The sequence below is a fragment of the Marmota monax genome, unplaced genomic scaffold, assembly GCF_021218885.2.
Source record: "Marmota monax isolate L192 unplaced genomic scaffold, Marmota_monax_Labrador192_F-V1.1 WCK01_AAM20220418_F8-fsc00025, whole genome shotgun sequence".
In the NCBI taxonomy this organism is placed as follows: Eukaryota; Metazoa; Chordata; class Mammalia; order Rodentia; family Sciuridae; genus Marmota; species Marmota monax.
This window is the reverse complement of record NW_026691950.1, coordinates 11,060,976-11,076,680: the sequence shown is the minus strand read 5'-3', so window position 1 is coordinate 11,076,680 and position 15,705 is coordinate 11,060,976. Positions and strand designations below refer to the sequence as shown.

The 15,705-nt window shown below is 41.6% G+C and overlaps 1 protein-coding gene across 4 annotated transcripts in view; it reads left to right on the top strand.

Annotated features, from left to right (window-relative positions):
- Lnx1 (ligand of numb-protein X 1) overlaps positions 1-15,705 on the top strand; it is a 168,353-nt gene that overhangs the window by 146,124 nt on the left and 6,524 nt on the right. For all 4 annotated transcript variants that reach the window (XM_046461173.2, XM_046461092.2, XM_046461250.2 and 1 more), the window contains 3 exons: positions 1,287-1,421; positions 4,081-4,258; positions 6,096-6,324. In XM_046461173.2, the coding sequence (XP_046317129.1) occupies positions 1,287-1,421; positions 4,081-4,258; positions 6,096-6,324 (542 nt within the window). The remainder of the gene's footprint in view (positions 1-1,286; positions 1,422-4,080; positions 4,259-6,095; positions 6,325-15,705) is intronic.

Here is a 15,705-nt window from a genome sequence, read left to right as displayed (position 1 = left end):
ATTCCAAGGATCGACAGTTGGCTAATGCCGTAGTTCTGCATGTCAGCATCTTCATGATTATTTCCTAGGCTTGTTATTTTTGCTCTCTTCTGACACAGGCTTTCTATGTGATGAGAAACACCAGGGAATGCAAGATGGGCAGGCGAACAAAGGGAGGGCATAGAGGCCAGGACTAGGCAGGAGATGGCTGGGCCCGGTGAAGAAGAGCCCGCTGAGGACTCAAACTTACTTTTTGGACCCCATTCTTAGTAGGATTTTTTTCTTTCCTTCCTTTCTTCTTTTTTCTCCTCTCCTCTCCTCTCTCTGTCTTTCCTTCTTTCTACTGGGTATTGGACCCAGGGATGCTTAACCACGAGCCACATCTCCAGCCCTTTTTTATATTTTATTTAGAAACACGGTCTCACTAAGTTGCTTAAGGCCTCGTTAAGTTGCTGAGGCTGGCTTTGAACTCATGATCCTCCTGCCTCAGTCTCCTGAGCCACTGGGATTACAGGCATGCACCACTACGCTTTTTATTATTATTATTATTTTTTTTCTTTTTGAGACAGGGTCTTTTTAAGTTGCTTAGAGCCTTGCTAAGTTGCTGAGACTGGCCTTGAACATGCGACCTTCCTGCCTCAGCCTGAATGACCATCCATTGTGATACTGACATTCAACATACTCACTGCATTTTAGCAATCTTATCTTAAAAAGTCCATCTAATTTACAACCATCCAGTTGATGACCCCTGAGGTTCGAGAAAGCCCTGAGAAGAGAGATTTATTAATATAAGAATGTAAAGTCATAAAGATTTGGGCTGATCGGTGTTAGACAACCATGGAAATAATTTCATTGCCAAGGGTTCATACTGCTTAAAGTTTTTTAAACAAGGGCTTGGTTCCTGAGAGATACGGGTTATGTGCCCTGGGAAGGAAGAGAAGAGAGGGAACATCTTAGTCCATTTGGCTGCTGTAACAAAGTACACTAAACCAGGTGGCTTAAAAATAACAGAAAGTTATTCCTCACAGTTCTGAAGATTGAGATACTGTGTCCTCACTTCGTGGAAAGGCAGACTCCCTCAGTCCTCTTTTATAATGGCACTAATCTCATTCCTTAAGTCTCCACATGTAATTCCATCACCTTGTCGGTGAGGATTTCAGCATATGAGCTTTGGTTGGAATAAACACTGAGACCACGGCGGGCAGAAAGCTAATACCTCCAGCTCCCATCATCCGAGCTAGAGAAGAAGAGCAGATGCTGTCCACATGAGCTCTGAGAGTGGATAACAGCTGTGTCTTCCCACCCAGGCCAGCGAAAGGCGCGTCCACCTCGTCGTGTCCCGCCAGGTTCGACAGCACAGCCCAGACATCCTTCAGGAAGCCAGCTGGATCAGCAATGGCAACTGGTCCCCAGACCCAGGCGAGAGGAGCAACACTCCCAAGGTGAGGCCCAGCCCGGGCATGTCCGCTGCTGCTCCTGCAAGGAGCTGTTTCTTGGGAAAACTGCTCACTTTATTATTTCAAAGTGTCACCTCTGGACTTTGTCACTTACAGAAACACTGTAGCACCTATAAAACTTAAGGGCCAGAGTCCCATCATCTGATTGGTGAGATAACAGGTGTCTCCTATCCAAGCAGGAGCAAGGAAGGGGCCAAGAGAGTTTTAAAACCTGCTCTTACAGTAGACCTCATGTGGGGACCTGATTTCTAGTCTAAGCCAAATACATGTCTTGTTCTTACCAAGAGTCATTACGTTTAAGGACTGTTTTCCATTTACTTTGAAATGAAACAAGAGGTTTGCTTGGTTTCTGGTTCTTAAGATTCCCAGTCTGACTGGAAATAAAGAATGATTATTCCTCTGCTATTTTAAATATGTTTACGTTTTACAACAGACCCAGGAAGATGATTTAAACACTTGAAGCTCATGGAATGGAACATTAGGGAGTGGTGGGGATTGGAGCAAACCAGAGAACATGTCCTATCTTAGAAAAATCAGAAAAACCTTAAAACATTCTGGATCAAGCAGAATGGATCTGTGGGTAGAATCTTTCAGGCAACCAGTCTGCAGCCTCCCTTCAAGTGAGGTGACTCAACCCAACTTGTGCTGCTCTCTCTGTAGCTTCTATGAGAGGCCACACTTTAACCTCTCCCCATATACATACATATACACATATATGTATATTTTAATATATACATACACACATATATCCATAAATTGAGTTTTTGAGCAATGTATGCAGAAACAATATTCAAAATTTTAATTAAAGAGCGTGATTGCTTTATATTGTTCCAGAGTTTATATGATTACATCCTCTTCCCCAATCTCCAGCCAGCTATGCCCCATAGATCCTTAAATTCCATGTTTATAATAAGAAACCTAGACAGACCAAATACAATCTTTTAAAACATTTTCTAGATAAGAACTTCCTGATGTTTTCTTGCTTATAAACACTGTTAAACGTGTTTAAATTAAACTGACAGTTTTTAAAAATGGAAAAACTAGTGTATTGGCTTCATTAACTAAAGTTTTTTGTATAATTAACTGGTTTTAGTTGAATTAAGTAGAATATATTAATTCTAATTCATTAAACCACTAGAAGGGAGGCCTCCCGCCACCTGCCACGAGTCATGGCAAGGCCAGGGGGGTCTGCCCACTTTGCCACAACCCTCTGTCCTGTGTCTGAATTCCTGGAAACACTTCCACACTGGCCTTCTGGGAAACTGTGTAGTTCTCTCTGCCTTCTGAAATGTCCTTACAAAAAGAGTGGCATATTTAATATAAAACTAAAGAACACAATGGCTTGTTTGATGGTTTAGTTTTTTTATGTTCTGACTCAAGTTCTTTTTTTTCCCCTTGATTTAAGAAACAGTGTGAAAAAAAAAAAAAGAAACAGTGTGGCATTTTGAAAATAGGAGCATAAATGATTCAAAGACATACCACAGGAGGCAAGCCAGGATTTATGGAACAGAAAAGCTTTGGGTCCATTGGAAAGTCAAGGAATAATAGGCGTAGGATGACCTCTGGGGGAGAGGAAAAGGCATGTGACCGGGGGCACTCGGGCCCTTTAACCATATGCGGAACATTTGGTTTTCACCTCGGGTTGCAGGGTGCATGGTAGGTTGGGATGTTATTCTGCATACAGTTTTTTTAGGTGTCTAAATTTTTACTTTAAAAATCCAGAGCAAATATTCTTAAATATATTTATTTTGTCTAGCTTGAGTGATGAATCCTTGGCTGACCAAGTATTGGGCAGTATGATTATTTTTAATCTGCTTGAACTATTTCATCAGAAATTGTTTTTCAGCATTAAGGAACATTGCAAGGTCTTCAAAGTATGGAAGGAAGAGTGGGGAGAAAAGAAAAATAAAAAAGATTATTTCCATCATACTTTCCTCCTCCCCTCCCCAGGATCGGAAATGCTATGTGAAGGATTTTTTGAGAGACTTGGGTTTTTCCATCACTGCCTAGGACCTCTCTCGGATTAGGAGAGCAAATGGAGATTCAGGACACATGGACATACGTGGACATAATGGCTTGTTTGATGTCTTAGTTTTTTATGTTCTGACTAAAATTTCATTTGTGTGGTGTTCCTTTGGTTCATCCTGTTGAACCCCTCGATGCTCAGTTAATCATAACTTCGCTGAGTGCAGACAAGGCTGTGCAGTAAGCACCGAGAAGAGAGAAGAAAGGGTCACTTGTTTTTCAACTTACAAAACATTCCTGATATTCATCAAGGATGAGAGTTTTTGAGATGTTGACTCACCATCTCCGGAATGGGTGACTTGCTTGACCAATTTGAGATACAGTTCACTTTGTATACCCCAGATTTCTCCCCTCATCTCCAACCTGGCTGTCTCCCCATTTTTACTACTGCCTTTTCAAATGGAAACTCTCTCTGAGTTCGCCTATAGAATTTGGGATAATGTACCTGCTGTAGAGGGATGCAAAATGACAGTCCTTTTTTGTGTCTTTCTCTGTGATCCCAAGGACCGTCATCGTATTGATTCAATTTTCATAACATATGCAACTTTGGTCATTTTTGCATGAAGACAACCCACTTGTGAATACATGCACTATGTTTTTTTTCTGTCTGTGCCTTCAGCCCTTCCATCCTGCAGCCACCTGTCACGAGAAAGTGATAAATGTTCGAAAAGACCCCAGTGAATCTCTCGGCATGACCGTTTCAGGGGGAGCATCGCATCGGGAATGGGACTTGCCTATCTTCGTCATCAGCGTTGAACCTGGAGGAGTCATAAGCAGAGATGGAAGAATAAAAACAGGTAAAAAGCAAAGAGAATTAAGACACTGGGGTGGCAGAGCTCTAAGAGGAAATTAAAGCTCCCTAGGCTAGGTTACTGATTTCAAGAATTACCAAGACAATGTGAGAGGGATCTGGCTAGGACATCAGTTAGGGGCTGACCATGATTAGTTGGCACAAAGCAGCTGGACCGGGGTTCACTCCTTTGTCCATAGGGATTGTTAGGGGCTGGTTAGCCTGCCGGTAAAGCTAGAACCACCAGGCTGTGCCAAGAACGAACAGGCAATGGCTGCCGTTATGAGGCAGTTGCTTCTAGGATATAATTTGGTTATATATCCTAATATATATAAAACCTATATAAAATGGTTGTGTTCATTCTAAGTGGTTCTTTATTGGATTGATCCTATGACGAAATTAATTCATGAATTGTTCCATTTTATGGGTTGGATAAGAGGAATTATTTGGTAGATTTTGATTTATCGGTATTGCACTAGGTGTTTTCTCATTAGAGAAAAAGTGTTTCACCCTCCTTCATCACACATTTCCTGGGCTACTTTAAGTGAAGGGAGGTGGTGGTTGGAAGGAGACGGTCATCATTATACAAAATACATGTATGAAGATGTGAACTTGATGTCAACATACCTTATATACAAACAGAGATATGATAAATGATGGTATAAAGGTGTAATAAGAATTGTAAGGCAAAAAAAAATCAATAAGAGAGCTCATGTATAATGGCATAATTTGGCATGAACATACTTCATATACAGAGTTATGAAAAATTGTGCTGTGAATGGATAGTTATGAATGTGATGCATTCCATTATTATCATGTATGAAAGAAATAAATTTTTAAAAAATTACTTCTACAAGTACATAGGGGTAACAGTATTGTCAATGCCCACAAAGGGGGGTAGCTTAGGTGGATGGACAATTCCACCTTTGAAGGGTAAGCGGTAAGAGAGAAAAATGTGAAGTTTCTGAAGACCGGTTGCTCAGCCTGAGAACCCCGGGGGCTGGCGTGTTAAGACCTCAGTCGGCCACCCCAAGGATGCTTGACACATCAGCAAGGACTCCAGGCCTTTCCATCTGTATTTCCTTGCCTATTGACTCCTGCTGTGGTTATTCTGTATAAAAAAAAAAAAAAAAAAAAAGATGATCAAGAAGAGAATCCGAAGAACAGGAGAGATGAAAGAATAGAAAATGACAATAGGGAAGATTTGTATTTTCATTTCTCTGGATTTTCTGCGAGAGCCTGCGTGCAGAACAACGCAATCCAACTGAAGTGAATCACTGAGGGAATACGAGCTGGAATACGATACCCAGGGTGTATGGACATGGTCCTGCACACATAGGTGCTTAGCTGCATCCCTCGACAGACAGCAGAAACGTTCACTCTTTTTTCCATCTAAGAGCGCAGGTCCAGACCCTGTCTTACTTAGCTGCTCTGGACTCCTCTGCCAGAGCCATCAGGGGTAGCTTCTTATCATCTGGTCTTTCCATATTTATTGGGCTTGGGCTCTATGCCAGGCTCTGAGCGTTGCTGGAGCTTTTGCCAAGAGCTCCCGCTTTATGCTAAGAACAAACAAAAAGAATGAAAAGTAGAGGTTTTTTTGATTTTTAAAGCAAAGGCCAAATGCCAATAGATAGTCTTTAGATAACCCCAAACAAACAGCATTGCTCCCCTGTTCAAAGAGTACGGAGGGAGTTCGCTCTGTGAGGAGCAGCCTCACATCAACGCCAGTGACAAGTGATACACGCATGCCCTCTGCATGTCCCACATCCTTGTCCCTTTGCCCTTGAAGCAGATGGGCCCTGTTTGCACTCACTAAACATGGCTTCTGCTTGTTTGGCCATCAGGTGACATTTTGTTGAGTGTCAATGGGACTGAGCTCACAGAAGTCAGCAGGAGCGAGGCGGTTGCCTTACTGAAAAGCACGTCCTCCTCGGTGGTACTCAGAGCCTTGGAAGTCAAAGAACAGGAGCCCCCAGAAGATGGCAGCAACCCAGCCGCCCTGGACTCCAACCACAACCTGACCCCACCCGGTGACTGGGCCCCGTCCTGGGTCATGTGGCTGGAATTACCACGGTGAGTTTCAACAGTCCATCCCTCTGGGGACGGGGGAAAAATGATTCCATTTCTTAAACCACTGTTTTCACTCTCTTGGGCTGATTCATGGCACTAGCATCTTAATGAGACCTAGTCTTGGTTATGGGATTGTTTGAAATAATTCTGTCTTCCTGTTGGTTACTGAAAATGCACGATGTAGTGATCCTAAGGCAGGGACAGAGGTCTGGATACACAAACATGGTCAGGCACTCACACTGAATATTTGCAGAGGTGCCATGTACATCTGTATATGTTGTTCATGCAACAAGCAGTTCAGCAGACAGGCAAGAGCGAGTGCCACAGCCCGGCTGGCTGGCAGTCCGGCTGCAGCAAAATAGTGGGGGCGGGGGGGGGGATTGACGAACAACTTGTGTACGTTGATACAGTAGGAGTGGGAGCTGTTTATTGTAGGACAACAGAGGTATTTATACATTCCACACAGCTTATCTTAATTAGCATAAACTAGATACATCAGTCAACCAATAAGGAATCTCCACACTTAATGGCTCGCTGGAGTTACTTCACAAACCACTCCCTCTGGCAAAATGCCAGGCGCCATCCTGACTTGTTTACAGACTCTAACATTTCCCCCTTTTGTTTAATTTAAATAACAACCATAGTGGTTTTTACACAAACACCACAAACAATCTGCTACAAGCAGAAGGGGAGGATACAAAATGCCACAATACCAAGCCAATTGATGGCTCCATGCAAGAATCCCTTGGAAAAATTATACCAGCAATGACACTGTTAGCAAAGATACCGAGTTACATTTTGTTGTAGATTACAGTTTGTTGTCTCAGTCCAGGTAAAGCAGTGTCTCAATAGATTAACTCACAGTCCAGGTAAATCACAGTCCAGGTAAGTTCTGCAGGCAGCTAGCTTAAATCACAGTCCAGGTGAGTTCTGCAGGCAGTTAGCTTGATCTGAAGTTTCATCCGGTTCTCAGCAACACTGGAAATTCTTTCACCTTCGTCTTCACTGGCACTGGGATGAAGGCAGGAACTCCGGATGGCTAAAGAAAATCCTGTAGCATTCCACTAAGAAAACAACCTTCTGAACAATTTAGTACATTATCTCAAGGTTTTTTACATTTGAAATAAGCCTTAATAGTGCTCATTATTCATCAGCCTCCAGGTGTGGGAGAACCATTGTAGCTTAGTTATTGGCATTGAAAATGACCAAACATCAGGGACGCTGGTGCAGCTGTAGCATCCCGGGCAGCCCCAGATGGCCCTGGGGAGAGTCCCGGTCTCAAATTGCTTCCGGGCACAGGGAGCAAGAGCCTGCGAGACTGTGCCTGGATTTGGGCTCTCGAAGTGGCGTCCCGCTTCCCGGGTGGGGGGCAGGGAAGAGTCGGCTGCCGCTGCTTGGAAAGTCCTTGCTGCGCCATGACTGGCTCGTGCACGTGGAGGCTGCTGCACCGATTCACGCACCCTCCGGTAACGAAAAGTATTCAGTAATAGCCTTTTGCTGCAACTTTTTTCCTGATAATCCTTCTTCTTCTGAACTTTCTTTTTCTTTCTGACTAGAGTTCCTGGGCTCTTATCAACACATGCCCTAACTGCTCTTGGTTCCACTGGGGTGCCTCCTTCCCTTAGTAATTTACTTAACACCCCTTCCATATTTTCGTCACAAAGACAATACAACATTTCAAGACAAAACAAGACACAAACATACTGTATCAATCTTTTCCATTTTCTCAAAATGGCCATTTTTCCTCTCGCCCTATCTGCCTAGGGACGAGCAGATTTGCTCCCGTCCTATCTATGGACGGGCAGCTTTTTTTCGTCACTTACCCCCAAGTGTCCCGGGGCTCCCCGTAACGAGCCACCAATCAGGCTGTGGCAAAATAGCCTGGGGGGTGACGAACAACTTGTGTATGTTGATACAGCAGGAGTGGGAGCCGTTTATTGCAGGACAACAGAGGTATTTATACATTCCACACAGCTTATCTTAATTAGCATAAACTAGATACAGCAGTCAACCAATAAGGAATCTCCACACTTAATGGCTCGCTGGAGTTACTTCACAAACCACTCCCTCTGGCAAAATGCCAGGTGCCATCCAGACTTGTTTACAGACTCTAACATTTGCCAGGCGCCATCCTGACTTGTTTACAGACTCTAACAAGCGAGTAGACTTCAAGTCTGCATTTACTCACTTGGGAGCTGAGCTGCGTCTGCCCAGAGGAAGCTTCACTTTTGCCTAATCTGCTATTGGCACCCCAGGAACTTGTATGGAGGCTGACTGTGGCTTTGCCACTGCCTCTTTCAGTTGGCCACAGGAATACACAAACCCTGGGTGTACATAAAGCCTTTTTTAATACAGAAAGCCAACAAGCAGCAGAACACTTTGCCTTTGCCCAGAAGCCAAGCATCTGCTGGTTGAGATGCTTCTCAGCTCATGCCTCCTTAGTGCCTGCTCCTGAGAAGCATTTTAGAAGCTTTCTGTTGTCATTTTAGTGGGACATAAGTGAAGTATGAAGTCATTTCACATAGTGAGAGGTTTGAGACACCCCACTAAATAGCTCTGTACAGAAATTAAATATGCAAAGGACAGATAAACTAGTGTTTGCTCACCTGCATTGGAGTAAACACTGACCTTCAGAAGACTTAAATATCAAATATTAGAGTTGCTGAAGATGACATACTGGCACAGGATTAAATGAGTGAAAGCAAGATACTGGAAGATATTTGGTTTTAGAATGTTTTTTCTTGAGGCTGGAGATAGGTCCCTTTCATTTTTTTTTTAAATGTTAAAAGCTTCCCTGCCTCAGATACAAACTGACCTAGATTTCGTTTTGAACCTTCACGATATGATAAATTAATTTAAAACAGTACACTTTAAAAAAATGCTTAGAAGTTGAAAACCGGGTATTGACACTTTAAATCTTGAAACATTTTACAGCCGAAGCTGAGTAGAAGAGAGTAATACTTCAAAAAATTTTTATTTTTAAAAAAGTTTCTGAAACTTGAATCTTCAGTCATGTTTTAGTTTTTGTCTGAAAGTGATTTTGTCATGTAGTCAAGGTCCCCCGTGGTTCATTCTCGTAAGGCAGGTCCGTGTGGAGTGCTTTTTTCTCCAAATACAGCCCAGTGATGGCCTCCTCTCTTCGCTTTCTGTCATTTGGCCTTGGATTAAGGCTGGATTTGCTCATTTCCTCTGAGAGGAGAGCCGAAGGGAAGGTGCTGTAATGCCAGCCCAGAGAGCACTGACTTCCAGGACTCTGGAAAGTCTTTGTTTCCTTCATTCCTGTCTGTCCTGCAGTAATATAATAAACAGTACAAAACTCAGAGGGTTCAAAGAGTATGGGGGGAGTGGAAAGTGGGTCTCCCTCCCACCCTGGTCCTCTCAGATCCACTCAACAGAGGTGATCAGTGTTACCAATTTCTTGTGAACTTTTCCCAGGGAGAGCCTATGTCAGAGGCTGGCAGGCTCTGAAAAGAGCCAGAGACTTAAGGTTTTGGGGGCCGTGTAGTCTCTTGACAACTACTCAATTCTGCTGTTGTAGCTGAAGAGCAGCCATATTTAATCTGTGAATGAATGGCTCTATGTTTTAATAAAGCTTTCTTAACAAATTTAGGTAGTATGCTGGGCTGTCGCTTGCTGAGTCTGGTCCATGTATGTATGTGTACACACACACACACACACACACTGTGGTAGCATATACACTCTTACATAGCTTTTTTCCCTATTGTGTGGTTCAGCCAGTTACCTAAGGTTCTCCATGAAAACATAATATGTCTGCAGGCCTTGAATCAGGAAAAGCATTGCAATCATGTCCTCGGGTATATCATGTCCTCGGGTATATCATGTCCTCATGATATAGCCAAGCTAGATACACAGAATACACAGAAGAAGGTGACATTGGCACAATGAGCTGCAAGTATCTCTGCTGAGCCACTGTTGTAAGATACAGGCGGTGGCAGAGAGCGTAAAAATGAGTGATAAAGCTCAAGGCAAATGTGCATTATCAATAGTGCCCTTGTTGAGAGAGCACTGTGTGCCAGAAGTGACGTTGCCTCCCAACGTCTATACAAGTTGTCAGCTCCCATCCAATAGGAGGCGATTCAGAAAACATTGACGGCTTTCTGATTTCTTCTTTGTTGGATCTCAAGGCCTGTGACCCACATCTGGAAGGCTTTCAATTCATGCTCTCATCTGAACTAGTATGATAAAAATATGCATTAACTCATTTCTCCTCTTCCTTAGAATTTAACCTTTTAGTCTTCTGAAACTCTTAAAAGCATTTTAATCACAATTGTCTATAGTGACTAGCAAAGCAGCAGATATCAGGGATTCTCTTTTTTTAGCCAAAAATCTTTCACATTCAATTGTGAGACAGTGACATTGTCAGGCACAGCCGTGTCATGGAGTACTAACAAAGAGGCCCGGTGGCTAATGCTTCCTGTGTGCCAGGCACTCTTCCAAGAGCATCATGTTTTACATTTTTCAGTCACTGACAACTCACATCAGTTCTGTGAATTAGATATTAAGAGCATCCTGACACTAAACATAATCTAATCTCAGAGTGGTTAAGTTGCCCAGTTGTGTGGCTATTAAAAGGCAGAGCTGGAAGTTCAACCAGTTTTGTTTTGAAGTCTATGTAATTTTAAGCACTGTGCACTAATAAGTTTGGGGAGCATTCCCAATAGGATGTTAAGCCTATGTTTAGCTTTAATAATTTGAGTTATGTCATTTGTTTTTTTCTCTACCATAAAGCCAGTTCTGGAGGAATATGAATGACACAGTCTTTGTCATTTACCTGGTGTTTCTTATAACAGCCCCAGAAGAGTCTGTATAGCTTTTGTCATTGCTCACAGTTTAGGCCTCAAATTTCTTGTCACTTCCCCCACCCCATCACCTTCCCTATGGGATGATTATTAGTAAGTCATTATCAATCAAAAATCAAATGAGTTAGTTATTCATGGCCAAATCATTTCAAGAGCAAAATTATTTCTTAAAGTATTTTTTTAATATCTGCCCCAAACCTACCTACATTTTTTTTTGAGAGAGAGAGAGAGAGAGAGAGAGAGAGAGAGAGAATTTTTTTAATATTTATTTTTTAGTTTTCAGTGGACACAATATCTTTATTTTATTTGTATGTGGTGCTGAGGATCGAACCCAGCGCCCCATGCATGCTACGAGAGCGCCCTACCACTTGAGCCACATCCCCAGCCCAAACCTACCTACATTTAATATGAGATATTAAATTCTCTTTTAAGACATTTGCTATAATAATGGGTGGAGCCTCCAACAGAAAAGAATGCTTAATATTCCTGAAGGTCTTTAAGTGGCTGTGCTTAACAAACGTTTGTTGAATGAAAGAATAAAGTAATCTACTGTATACTAGGAATGACCTTCAAGAACTTTATTCTAAACCAAATGAAGTAAATAACAAAATGTCATCATAAATTATTTAAAATAATGAATTGTGAAAGTTATCATAAACTCATGGATGCTTGCGAGACACATGCTACTTTAGGAAACTAGACAAGACATTGGAGTGGGTGGTCTGTGTCATCTTGTTGGATGATATGACCAAAAGAGGAGAGCAGGAATACCAATTGTTTTCACAGTTGTGCTACATAACAACCAGCTGCAAACCCTTGGTAGAATATAAGAATCATTTTGATTATCAATCAGTCTAGGGGGTTCGTCTGGCCTGGGCTAGGCTTGGTTGATCTTGACTGGCTTGCACATATATTTATGCTCTGTTCTTGGGTCATTTGGATGGCACTGCTGGTGATCCTATCTGGCCATGCTTGGATGTCTAGGCTTTGGCTGGCTGAGGCAAACATCCCACTGATACTCTTATAGCCAAGCTAGAAACAAAGCAGTTGGACACTACAAACTATCATAGACACAAGGAAGGTGGTATGAAGAATTAGGGCCATTAGCGCAATTATTTTGTCACATTAAGAAAGAATGAGAGGCTGGGTGCGGTGGTGCATGCCTGTAATTCCAGTGGCTCTGGAGGCTGAGGCAGGAGGATTCCAAGTTCAAAGCCAGCCTCAGCAAAAGCAAAGGTCTAAGCAACTAAGTGAGACCGTGTCTCTAAAGAAAATACAAACATAGGAGGATGTGGCTCAGTGATCATTGAGTGCCCCTGAATTCAATGCCTAGTTCCAAAAAGAAAAGAGAAGAATGAGGGGATAGTAGTTGTTCAGGACATTTTGAGTGGGACATACAAGACATACATAAATGTCTCTTAAATAAAAAGGTATTTATTATCACAAAGAGTTTTTCTTTATGTGTATCTCATATTTACCTTACTACAAATAAGTCTAAGGGATATTTTAATAACAACTTTATGAGAAAAATATTTTCTAAAAAATTAGTGAGAGTGGCATTGTTTTGTGTTACTTGAAGACCTCTTAATGCTTGGTGTAATAGATGATAACTGGATTTTTGTGTTTTCTTCTGTGTTCAGTCTCTTGTCATATCACCCACCATCTGGAAAATACTATTGGTGTGCTCATAATGAGAGTAAAAAAGGCAGATCATATCTACTATGAAAATTATTTTTATCTTCCCTGAAAGGCACATACTTTGGGATCACACTTTGGAGGAAAGTCTAAGATAAAATTAGATCGGGGCAGGATCAATATGCAGATGGCACAGTACCTGATCGGCTACTAAATAACCACACCGAGACAGAAAATACCTTTTGAGGGGTTCAGTGACGGCTGCTCGACCTCAGCTCCCACAAAGGAGGCAAGAGAGGCAGGCAAAAGAAAGACAGCATGCCCGAAACTCTCCCATCTATTGGGAGAAGCCATTTGAGAATATTCCACCTAAAGAAGGCAAGGGATTGTGTTACAGCAAACAGGGGGTGTCGCCCAGTCCCACTGGGGGACACCCACTCCCAGAGCTGCACTTCCTTGCCAAGCGGAAGCCAGTTCCACACCTTCATTGCTCAAGGCTAAGAGTACGTGCTAAGCTCCTACGTGCTTTGCTCCTGATCATGGTGGCCCCATAGTACAGGATAGGGACTTAGGGAATGTTGAGGTCTACTGAGTAGGGGGACTGTGGAAAGGGGAGCCTTGAAGGACACCAAGAGAACAGGAAAATATCCACTAGATTTGGACACTTGCTGCAACCATTTTTTTTTAATCAGTATTTTCCACATTTAACATTCTATTTTCTCCTAAAGGTAAAATGGTCCAGGCACTTCCTTCCTGGAAGACTCTGCCATGTTTCACATAGCTACCTTGTTCTTGGATTCAGGTGATGGACTAAATGGCATCTCTTTAGAGTCCTTTCTTAACCACCCTTTTGGACCATCTGCCTGGCAGATTCACAACCCTCAGAATTATCTAATGGTGTACATTTTCTCCAAACCTACACCTAGGTCTTAGGACACTGTGGGTGAACATCAAATCACTGACACATGTAGTCATGTGGAGCATGGCAGTGTATTCCACACAGGAGATCAGTTAACACCAAAGCTAAAGGTAAGAACCGACCTGGCATAGACCAGCAATAGCAAAAAGACTGTGACTAGAACTTGTGAGCGAGAGAAGTGTGAGAACTTCAGAGAAGCAGACTGTGGCCAGGTGAGGTAGAAGAAGGAACTGAGTAGAGACTCCAAGAATTACTAGAAGTTGGAGACCACAACCTTGTAGGAGTGCCTATCTTCATGGTTGTTACTTTGGAATTCAGTGTGTTTCCATGCATGTATTATGATCTCTAGTTGTATTTTATAAAGTAATAATGTCTATCACTAATCTGATTAACTTACTAAAGAACAATGTCGTTGGGCCCTGGCTCAATCTTTTAAATGATTAAAGCTCAGGTCTCACAACCAAAATTGATGTAATAGAAATACTTGCAAGGAAATGTCCAAAATATGTTTCAAAGGTCAAAACACATCACTGTAAAAATGCTGGCTTTAAAAGCATTTTCAAAACAGTGTGGTAGAAGACTGAGCATAGTCAGATTTGGGGATGGCTCGTGGTACATCTTTTCCTGGTTCCAAACATCATTGCTTCCCTGCTATGACCGTGAACTAGGTTTAACAGGACACCAGAACCTTCTGATTTGTGTGAGAAAGAATCCAGTTTTGCATACTCTATATAATCTGGAACAAAGTGAGTGCCAAGGGAACATGGAAACCAGAAAATAAACAAGGTAGAACCATCTGGAAGATGGTTTTTCTTAAAAAAAGAAAAAAAAAAAATCTGAGCACATGCTGTGCCACTGAGCTACACCTCCAGCCCCCAAAATATTTTAATATGAAATACTGAATATAGATTGGCATACAATATTTGAATATAATTTTAAGAATAAGAGGCTATAATTTTTTATAATGAGAAAACCACTAGAAGAAAACTTAAGATAGCATTTCCAAGTTTAGCCCTGTTACAGATTATCTCAAACACAGGTCAATTCATCTTCCTGGTCTGTTTCTTCTTATAAGTTTTAGTTCACATTCTGTTTTCTCCTAAATGTAAAATGGTCCAGACTCTTCCTTCCTGGAATGCTCTTCCATGCTTCATCTACTTCTTGGGATTCAGGTGATGGACTAACTGGCATCTCTTTAGAGCCCTTTCTTAACTACCTAGACGATAGTAGGCAGCCGTCCAAATGCAATCAAACATTTGTAAGAATGGGGCACTAAGTAAACAGTTTGGAAAGATCACAGAAGGGGTCAGAATGGAATACTTGAAATGAGAATTTGGGGAGTAGTCATTACTGGCAATGATAAAAATAAGGATGAACAGCTACTACAGTAAAATTTATCTAACAAAGAATTTTAAATTTTATCCTCCTGTTTAGGCAGAATCTTAGTCTAACATTTTTCCTTAAGAATAACTTTTTGAAGAAATTTTAAAGAAATGTGTAATATTTCTTCAGTATTTTACAGCTTCAAAAATTATCTAGAGAAATTTTTAAAGAAATTTTAAAGAAATGCATAATATTTCTTAAGTATTTTACAGTTTCAAAAAATTATCTAGAGCAGTAGGTGAGACCAGTGCTTGATACACAAACTACATTATTGGTAAGAGCAGAAATTGAGGTCATTTGGAAATTTTTATAGCAACTTGACATGGCTAATTATTCTGGCATATGACCAGCAAACTCATCTTGAACTTGCTTGGTGAGTTAACTTGTGCAAGCATACTAGTTAGGCAAAGCAGGACCCCCCCCTCCACCAACGGTACCTTTAATTTTTCAGTTGTTAACAAAATCTTTGAAAAAACCTGTGAGATGATAAAATTTTAATTTTGCAATCATTGAATTTTTAAAAATCAAACGTGTTTTAAATGTGTTTTAATATTATGAGCCAAATTAAGGAAGTAAATTTCCTAGTCGACTATAAATCATGTTTCACTGGACTTTTGTTAAGACAAG